The sequence below is a fragment of the Periplaneta americana genome, chromosome 13 (assembly GCF_040183065.1).
Source record: "Periplaneta americana isolate PAMFEO1 chromosome 13, P.americana_PAMFEO1_priV1, whole genome shotgun sequence".
Classification (NCBI taxonomy): domain Eukaryota; kingdom Metazoa; phylum Arthropoda; class Insecta; order Blattodea; family Blattidae; genus Periplaneta; species Periplaneta americana.
This window is the reverse complement of record NC_091129.1, coordinates 13858940-13868997: the sequence shown is the minus strand read 5'-3', so window position 1 is coordinate 13868997 and position 10058 is coordinate 13858940. Positions and strand designations below refer to the sequence as shown.

General features: G+C 29.8%; 1 protein-coding gene across 1 annotated transcript; it reads right to left on the bottom strand.

Moving 5' to 3' along the window:
- Positions 1 to 354: 354 nt before the first annotated feature.
- Prosbeta6 (proteasome beta6 subunit) lies at positions 355 to 1701 on the bottom strand. The gene has a single exon (XM_069842940.1). The coding sequence runs from the start codon at positions 1587 to 1589 to the stop codon at positions 894 to 896; it is 696 nt and encodes a 231-aa protein (XP_069699041.1). The 5' UTR covers positions 1590 to 1701; the 3' UTR covers positions 355 to 893.
- Positions 1702 to 10058: the final 8357 nt, after the last annotated feature.

Sequence of the window (10058 nt, the reverse complement as noted above, 5' to 3'; positions counted from 1 at the left end):
AGTACCTACTTCATATATTTCTCTAGCAAGAAAAAGAGAGAGAGAGTCAAAAGAAAGGAGGAGGCAAAAGAAAGACAGTTGGACAATCCATCAATCGGTTAATAGAGGGGTTCTACTGTATACATGTCTCTCCATAAACAACTTACGTAATTACTTTCATGAAATTAGTTGGGAAATCTAGTGTCGTCGTGAAAACTAGCCTTAATGATATATTACGTTTGTACAGTAAACAGCAGTAAGAGAATGCGTTTGGACAGACGTGAACACACTCCACATTAAATCAATCAGAATGAGCCAAATCTCAATCAATTCGTCTTACCACTAACATAAACTAGGCCTAAATAGTTTTCGTAATACAGTTTTTAATTGTTTTTATTTTCAAGCTTTTCCTACACAATACATTTTCTTGATTTCAGTATAACTCCTTAGGAGTTCAGTGAAAATGTCCAACATACAATGAAGTTTTTCTTTTATATATGCCTAGTTGCTACTACATACATTTTAACCAATTTCAAATGTTTTAGTTATATAAACAAACATTGGTGCATTCATTCCTTTTTTTTTTTCAAACAATATCACTGTAACTTTTAAGGCGTAGTTTCCAGAATACTACTGTAATGAGATTAGCCTTGTCTTTGTATACATATTTCATGTAAATTTTGATATTTTTAATATATGTATGCTCTACTGGGAATGTGAAACAACTCACGTACATTACGGTGGCATTCTGAAACTGTTCTATTTTAGATGACAAAAATATTTAATAAGCTTATGAAATGTTTGTGTTAGGCTAACTTATTTTCCTTCATGCTATACCTGTATATTCAATGAAATTTAGTTCACTGAATGTATCTCAACTTCCAAAATAGTAACATTTCATTTTACAAAGAACATTAATCACGTCGCAAGTTGAACTTCTCCACCTTAATACCATCTTTAGTAATTATATTGATCAAGATACTGTCACCAGTATGAATGTCTCTTTCAGCTGCTGATATGAAGACATCTTTCAAAATTGCCATTGCTCTATCCATTTTAATGGGCTCTGGTGTAACGTTTTCCATATTTTGAAAACCAATTTGATTGTCGAGAAGAGGTTGTAACAGAGCTCCAGCTGACCCTCTTGCCTTGTATGTTGAAAGCTCACAGTGGCCAATGGGATCGTAACTGTAGACACAGCCTTTCCCCTCTTCATCCAACCCAGCCAGAACATTGGACACATAGTATGGAAAAAACCGCTTGTAGTAGAGCATTGTAGCTAACATTTGAGCCACTGCTGGCGTAGACATCGGCTTGTTGTGCTCATGAAGATACATCTGCATTCGGGCCTCCAAAATGCGCGTCAAAGTCAGTGTATCACACCAACAACCAGTGCAGCCAAGTACAGTTGTATCAGACAGACGGAACAGTTTTGATTGCTCGCGAGTGTAAATGGAAAAGTCAGCACTGAGACGAGTATCCGAAGCCAATAAAGCGAAGTCATCTCCAGCAATTGCTACCACACTGCCTCCATTTTCAGAATATGGATTAAATCGCGCTGTTTTAGGTCCACTAAAATTATAGTAATCGCTCGCCACATCAAGTGCCATTTTGTGATATTCAGTAATGAATTACTTGACTGTTAAATTGATACAAACTTTTACGACCTCGTCCACAATGACAACACAACTACAATGGTTCGCAAATGACAAGACCAGTGTTACCAACAGATATGTACGGAATGTTGCCAAACTAGTTCAAAAGCCACTATGCTAAATTCCTTATTATGAATGGGGAAAATTTTATTTTTATTACTAGAGGACGCTGAAAAGACGCTAAATCCTTATTTAAGCAATTGAAAAGTTAAAAGAAATTGTCATCGAAAAACAGTTTCTTCTTCTTCACGCAATGAGCATGGATAAATATATTTATCAATGCCATGAACCTCAGCAAAGAGTACAGTACAGTTGACTAACGTAGGTCTTGGTAGATAGCAGTAGCATCTGCAGTCCTGCGAGCTAGTGTGTCCAGATCGTTGAGTCGCTAGATGACGCTAGTGGTAGGTGGTGATCACTGATCTCAACATTAATTAATAGAATAAATGCGCACATGTCGTGCATAAGGTACTTAAGTTACATAAGATATCTCAACATTATAAACGCGTGGTGATGTGGAGTAAACACTGTATGTTAAAATCGGTTAAAATATCATGCCACTGGGTTCGCGCGTCGCCATGTTGGTGAGGGAATATCTCTCTCTTTCTAACACAGTTGCTGCACGATGTTACCGCCCAAATTCGTGTATGCATGTTGAAATTATTTATTCTGTGGGTTATCATGAACTATTTCTATCAATTTAATATAGGCTATGAATTCTCTAAACTTGTAAATAAACATCATAAATGAAATTAAATAAATATAAGTATAGGTAGGATATATTATTTCTAACTAAAAAAATATATATCAATGTAAACATATTAAAACTAAAGCCAAATATATAAAAGAAATCTCTTACTTCTTGTAGGCCACATATTTACATGCAAATGAAGACAAATTAAATTAAAAAATGTAAAATTAATTAAAACAAATTACAATAAAATAAATTCAATAAAATGAAATAAAATAAATTAAATAAATAGATAGATAAATGAATAAATAAATACGTAAATAAAAATTACTGTAATTAAAATAAAATAATTGAAATAAAAATAAAATAGATTAAAATAAATAAATTAAATAAGAATAAATTAAAATAATTTAAATTCATTTGAAATAAGATAAAATAAAATGAAATATATAAAATAAAATAAAATGAAAACTAAGTAAATTAAAAGAGAATTGAAATAAATTAAATTAGACTAAATTAAAATAAAATAAAACAGATTATATAGAAATAAAATAAAATAAAAATTAACGAAATAAATTAGATATAATTAAAGTAAATTTATTAACATGAAATGAATTATTATTATTATTATTATTATTATTATTATTATTATTATTATTATTATTATTATTATTATTATTATCCAAATATTGAAACCCTATTTTACCTTTGTGTATATTAGGGTTGTAGTTTGTTACATGTGAAATACATTATGTAGTGATAATACACAATCTTAAAGAATTAATAGTAGGTCTGAATCATAGTTACAATATAAATACACTAATTAAGAGACAGTAAACAATAATAAATACGTTACGCAATAATTACTTTCAGTTAAACAAAATGAAATAAAATTAGAAATTATAATCGAAGGTGTAGAGAAATTGCAAGATTATTACATTAACTTGTGATTTTATACATAATTTTAGGCAATAGTAATGAGATAATGCACAGAATTGGCTTAGTTACAAATAAATCACCTATTATCTAGTTGGTTTGCGATAGTAAAAAAAAAATAAAAACAAAATTACTTATGGTTACAAACTATATACCTGTCGTCAAATACTGAACAATAGTAAAATCTATAATACAAACATAGTTATTGTTGTTATTACTATTATTATGTCTCAAAGATAGACACCTTGTTTTACATAGTGCATTAGGATTTTATATCATCATTAATTTACATACAATTAATAGCTACAGTCTTGCGTGGATGTGGTGTATAAACTCTGTGAATTGTTTGTAACAACATTTTTTTCTAAGAAAATGGTAAAGGGGTGTGCAGTAATTTAAATTGCAAATGAATTGAAATTAATTAAAATACAATAAATGAAATGAAATTAAAATAAATTAGATCAAAATAAAATAAATGTAATTAAAATAATTAAAATAAATTTAATTAAACTAAATTAAAATAAAATAAAATGAAAAATATAAAAATAAAACAACAAAAAACCAAAATAAATTAAAATCAATTACATTAAAAGAAAAGAAATTAAATTGGAATAAATTAAAATAAAATAAAACAAATTAAATTGAAATAAAATTAAATAAATTAAAATAAATTATATTTAATAAAAGTAAATTTATTAAAATGAAGTGAATTAAACATAATAAAATAAAATAGATTATTTAAATTAAATCAAATTAATTTAATATAAAATAAAATAATTAAATTAAACTAAAATAAATTTAAATAAAATAAATTAATTAAATTAAATCAAATTAAATTATAAATTTAAATAAAATAAATTAAATTAAAATAAATAAAATAAAATTGAATTAAAATAAATTAAATGAAAATAAAATACATTAAAATAAATTAAAACAAAACGAAGTAAATTAAATTAAACTAAATTAAAATAAATAAACTAAAATAAAATAAATTAAGTTAAATTAAATTGAAAATTTTAAAATAAATAAAAATGAAATAAAATGATTTAAATTAAATTAAAAAAAATAAAATTCAGTAAAAAGAATTGCATTAAATTAAATTAAAATAAATGAAATAAGAATAAAATTAATTAAATGAATTAAAATAAAATGAAATACTTTAAAATAAAATGAAGTAAATTAAGTTAAATTAAATTAAATGAAAATAAAATAAATTAAATTAAAATAAATTAAATAAAAATGAAATGAAATAAAATAAATTAAACTAAAATAAATTTAATAATGATATAAATTAAATTAAAATAAATTAAATTGAAATAAATTAAAATAAATTGAAATTAATTAAATTAAAATATATTAAATTACATTAAATTAAAAGAAATTAAATAAAAATAAATTTAATCAAAATAAATTAAATTAAAATAAAATAAATTAATATAAAATAAAATAAATTAAATTAAACTGAATTAAAATAAAATAAAATCAATTAAATTGCAATAAATTAAAATAAAATTAATTTAAAATGGCATAAAATATAATGGATTAGAATTAAATACATCAAGTTCAATTAAATAAAAATAATATAAAATAAAATAAATTAAAATCAATGAAACTGAAATAAAATATATTAAATTAAAATAAAATAAAATAAATGAAGTAAAAATAATATAAATTAAAAAAATTAAATTAAAATAAATCAAATTTAAATAAGTTAAAATCAAGTAAATTGAAATAAAATAACTTAAAACAAATAATATAAAAATAAAATACATTAAATTAAATTAATGAAATTAAATAAAAATGAAATGAGTTAGAATAAAATAACAGAAATTTATTTAAATTACTTAAAACATGACGAAATAAAATACATTTATTAATAATAGAATAAATGCCCACAAGTCGTGCATAAGGTAATTAAGTTACATAAGATTTCAGTTGTCGCACATTGAACCTAGCAGTCTGTTTGCTCACATTGTTTATTCTCTTTGGACTGATGTTGTGAAACGTAAACGTAGGGACCATCATACGTTAGTAGGAAAGAGTGTGAGTACTGATTCAAATGCTTTGAAATTAACCAGTGTGCCTAAAACAGTATACAGGGTGTATCTAAATTGGTGTCAAATATTTCGGGGATGTGTTCGTAACACAAAAACATTACAAAAGGTTCATATTAATAATATAACATTGTGTATATCGAGCATTGTGAGTATGTCGTACACAGTTCTTTGTCATTCATCTTTAGCGTAATATGACAGCGGCAATGTTCTTAGTGAGCACTCAAAGAGGTGATATAGCGGGCAATGCAGTCCACAGATTATACACGCACAATCACTGGTCACCTGGTGAAAACCTTTTCTAGTACAGATGCGGTAGTGAAAACCATGGATTGCTCCCCTTGTGTAATGGTGACGTAGCTCGAAGTTGGCTGCTTTCCATTCCTCGTTGTTCATCTCTGGGGTACGGAAAAATGCAGGGTCAATTTCTGCGGCTTTCTGTCGTCGTTCGTCAAAAAACTTGGTACTGGCTGGGGTTGGTGTCAGGTTGTAGGTGGCCATTAAATCTTCTATGAAGGACGTTGTTCCTGCCAGCTGGTACACGAGTCGGGTTGGAGCGAACTTGGAGATGCAGAGTGTTCTTTTTATATATCTGGACTTAGCCCTGTCCAAAGTTTTCAGGTTTTGGTAGCTCAGGTACGTCCATATTATCTCAATGGCATATGATGCTACTGGTGCGACTTTGAGTTTGAACAATGCAATTGAGGTTCCGAGTGATAGGGACTTGAGGTTTCGTATCCCCATTGTGGCCTTGATTGCCGCGACTGTTCTATCCTCAATATGCCTGGTGAACGTGAATCCGGTTACTTGCAGGGTCACCCCTAGATATTTGAAATATTTTACTATTTCGAGGGTTTGAGTTTCGCAGATGAACTTGTCCTTTGAGGATAATTTTCCTCCTTTTCGAAACTTCATTATTTTCGTCTTGTTTTGGTTCATCTGCATGTCGTTGTCCTGGGACCATACGACTAGGTTGTTGATTGCCTCTTGGAGTGAGGTCCTGTTGTTGCTTAGCACAACCATATCATCTGCATACAGATACAGGTTCATATGAACATTGGTCTCAAAATAATTTATTTCAGAGTTACAAGACAAAATTTAATGTTACAAAAATTGCTCGAAGCGGCTTCCTCCTGCTTCGATGTGTCCCCTAAACCTACGTTACATGCTCTGGCGTGCTCTGTTGAAAATTCCTGGAGTGTTTCGTATTTCGTGAAATCCAGTTTGGATACGCTTTCAGAATATCAACATTAAGTACAGGAGTCGCATAAACCAGGGACTTTAAATGTCCCCAGACGAAGAAATCCATCGGATTCAAATCAGGCGATCAATGCAATGAATCCCTTTCGACCAATACATCTTTGGGGATATCGATCATTAAAAAAATTACGAACTATCAGACTGAAATGAGCTGGAGCAGCATCGTGTTAAAACACATTCGTTGGATGACGTTCAGAAGCACATCTTCAATTAAATGATGCAAATCATTTCGTTCTGTTCACTCACAGAATACATTTTCTTCTGATTTCTTTCCTCTAAAAAATACAAACAAACAAAAAACCATCAAGCAATCAGCGGTTAATGAAGGGACAAATCCTTTAATAACTCCCTAACGAATGGTTTTCAGACCCATGTTCTTATTAACTTTTTTAATTGTTTTGATGTTAGGAACACGTCCCCGAAATATTTGACACCAATTTAGATACACTCTGTATAGACTTGCACCCAGTACAACAACTGAAGATTTAGTGAACTTTCTTAAAGCTGATATACCTGTAATCTCTTGTGAGAAATTGAATTCCAGTCAGTATTCCTCCTTGAAGATTGAAATTTTTGAGATTCATCTTGAAACTGCTCTTAAATTAAAGACAAAAATAAGAAAATAATGTAAATTTAAATAACATAAGTTAAAATGACAAAATTATAAATTAATGAATTAATTTTATAACAATATTTTAAATTTCTCGCATTATAGGACTGTACAATATTGCGCTCCCTGATCTCGACACAAAGAGTACAACGCCACAGCACTGACGGCTGCATCTTCTAAAAGTTCCTAGGTGTGACTATCACAGGTAGTGCTGCTTATGATTAGGTTTTCTCCGGAGCAGTTGTTTGCGCGCTTTCAATCGGAGACCTCCGGTTACCTCCGATTGATGCCGCGCAGGTTGTATATGTGCTGTGGCGCAGACATACACTTTCCGCTGAGCATTCCTTTAATCGGATCAGGTAGTGATTCGAGTCCGCTGACGTCCGCGTATCTTTTAAAATAAGTTGTAATTTGTTGTTGTTTAATCTCTCTTTTATGTTAATCTCTCTCTCTTTCTTCGGCTCTTTTTTTTTCTTGTTTTGCTTGAAGTGCTACGTTAGCTGACAGATTTTTTTTATCTAGTTTTGAAATTCATAGTATATATGGAAAGGCGTATTAGTTTTATGTCATTGATCAAATTAATAACATTCAATCTAACTGCAAAACTAACGCAGAAGTAAAGCTTTTCAGCAGCTAATGTAAATATTTATACTGTAGTTATCCTAGAAACTCTCGTTTAATCGCAAACAGTGTTTGTCAATTATTATTCTAATCGGTTTAGTTTAACGTAAAATATATTGAGGGAGCTTCAGAATGGAACAAAAGAAACGTGGGCTATCAATGGGTTAAAATTTACTGTCCAACGTAATTTACTCAGATTCTTCACCGGACAGGATTGTGATTATTGTGTTAAAGGGTGTCAGTATTTGAACTGCCTCTTCTAAAACGCGCCACTCTTGTTCTGTAATAAAAATATAAGCGGATATCAACTTATGGATAATTGTAATTATATTATTACCAGATGTTTCTTTAGTTTCATTCAGAAATATTTTAATCCAAACAGTAAAATATAACTCAAGTTGTCTAAACAGCAAAATATAACTCAAGTCGTCTTTTAAATATTTCATATGTTTTTTTATTGCCTCGAAAGTTACGTTTTAGAGAAATTTCAAGACTTTTTCCTATACAGTGGGCCTTTGGGAACAACAACACTAAAACAATTTAAAAAGAAATCGTATCAAATGTTTTGCGTAATTGTTTTCATCAAGTTCGCGATTGTGCGATCGCTTCAAATGGTCTAACAAATTCGAAGTTCCACCACCCTTAGAGTAAATTCGCCCACAAAGTTTACAGCGTGCGACTTTATTATTACCTTCAACTAAATTAAAGAATTTCCATGCGACGGATATCCGATTTGGTGCCATTTTATTCCCCTCACAACTACCGTCAGTCCGTACGCGCCGGTCGTGCTTGAGCTAACTGTCGCTTCGCTCCGAACCACCGCATCCCTCCGTATGTCCCCTGTTCCACCTACGGTAGTATCGGAGATCACCGGTGGAGAGCTTTATTCCTAATCTCCGATTCCTCCTCGGTAGTAGTCACTCCGATGAGCAGCACTGATCACAGACAAGCAAAAGTCTAAAAAAAAATTCCCAGGTACTGCGTGTACGAAGTGTATGTCAGCAAGTTCTGATTACCACACTAACAACAATAAACGTAAACTGAACCGGCATCCTCGTGGATCAAGACTACCTTGATAATTATTAGGTAACGTAAACGTATGTGAAATGTCGCCGCCTAGCGCCTAAACGGCAAGCAACCCAACAAACAGATGTGCCAGGAGATTGTCCTTGTGCAGGATAGCACGGATAGGTTTATTAATCGTTATAATGTTTCTGAGCATAGATTCCTTGTGATGAATTGTTCCTTATGGCCCATTACCAACAAAAAGCTTGTAACTTATTCTGTAATTTAATCGAGGCAATACCGTACATATTTTGCTCTTTCCATAATGATAGGGGACATATAAATTAAAGATAAATAAAATAAGTTAGAATTAAATTTGTTAAATTAAAGTAAAATAATATGAATTAAAATAATATGAACTGAAATATTAAAAAAATTAAAATAGAATGAATTACAATAAAATAAATTAAAACAAAATAAATTGAGATGAAATAAGTCAAAATAAATTAAATGAAAGATTATAAATGAAATAAAAATAATTTAAATTAAAATATAATAAATTTTATTAAATGAGATAAAGAAATAAAAATAAATTAAATTAAAATGAATTGAAATATATTAACATAAATTGAAATAAAATGAAATAAATTAAAATAAAATCAATTAAATTAATATGACATAATAATAATAATAATAATAATAATAATAATAATAATAATAATAATAATAATAGTAAACTGCCCCCCCCCATTGAGGGTAGCCCTTACGGACTCAGTATATCCTCAAAAAATTATTATACATATACATAGATATTAAATTTTAAAGAAGGGAAACAAAGAATAGTATGTGAAAAATTACAATTGCTATTAATGTGGCACCATGTGATTAATTAGGATTTGTCAGGATTTTTTAACACAATTATCACAATGTCATCCCTCAGATATGTTGGTAGAGCAAACTGCCGTCGAAATTCTTCGAAAAAAGCTGGTATAGTCCCTCGAGCACCTATGAGCAAGCCGAATACCTCAACGTGAATTAAGGCATATTTCAGCTTGAAATAGTTGACTGTAGGCTCATAGATCGACTTCTTCTCAAGGTGGACCTCGGCTGACTGATGACATTCTACTTCAAAACATATCGTGGGGTCCACAATGATGCCCTATTTAGTGTCAGCATTGTAAGCTAAAATATCTACTCGTCTCGTTGACCCATTTTCAGCCAGACAGGGGATTTCTTCTTCTACTATC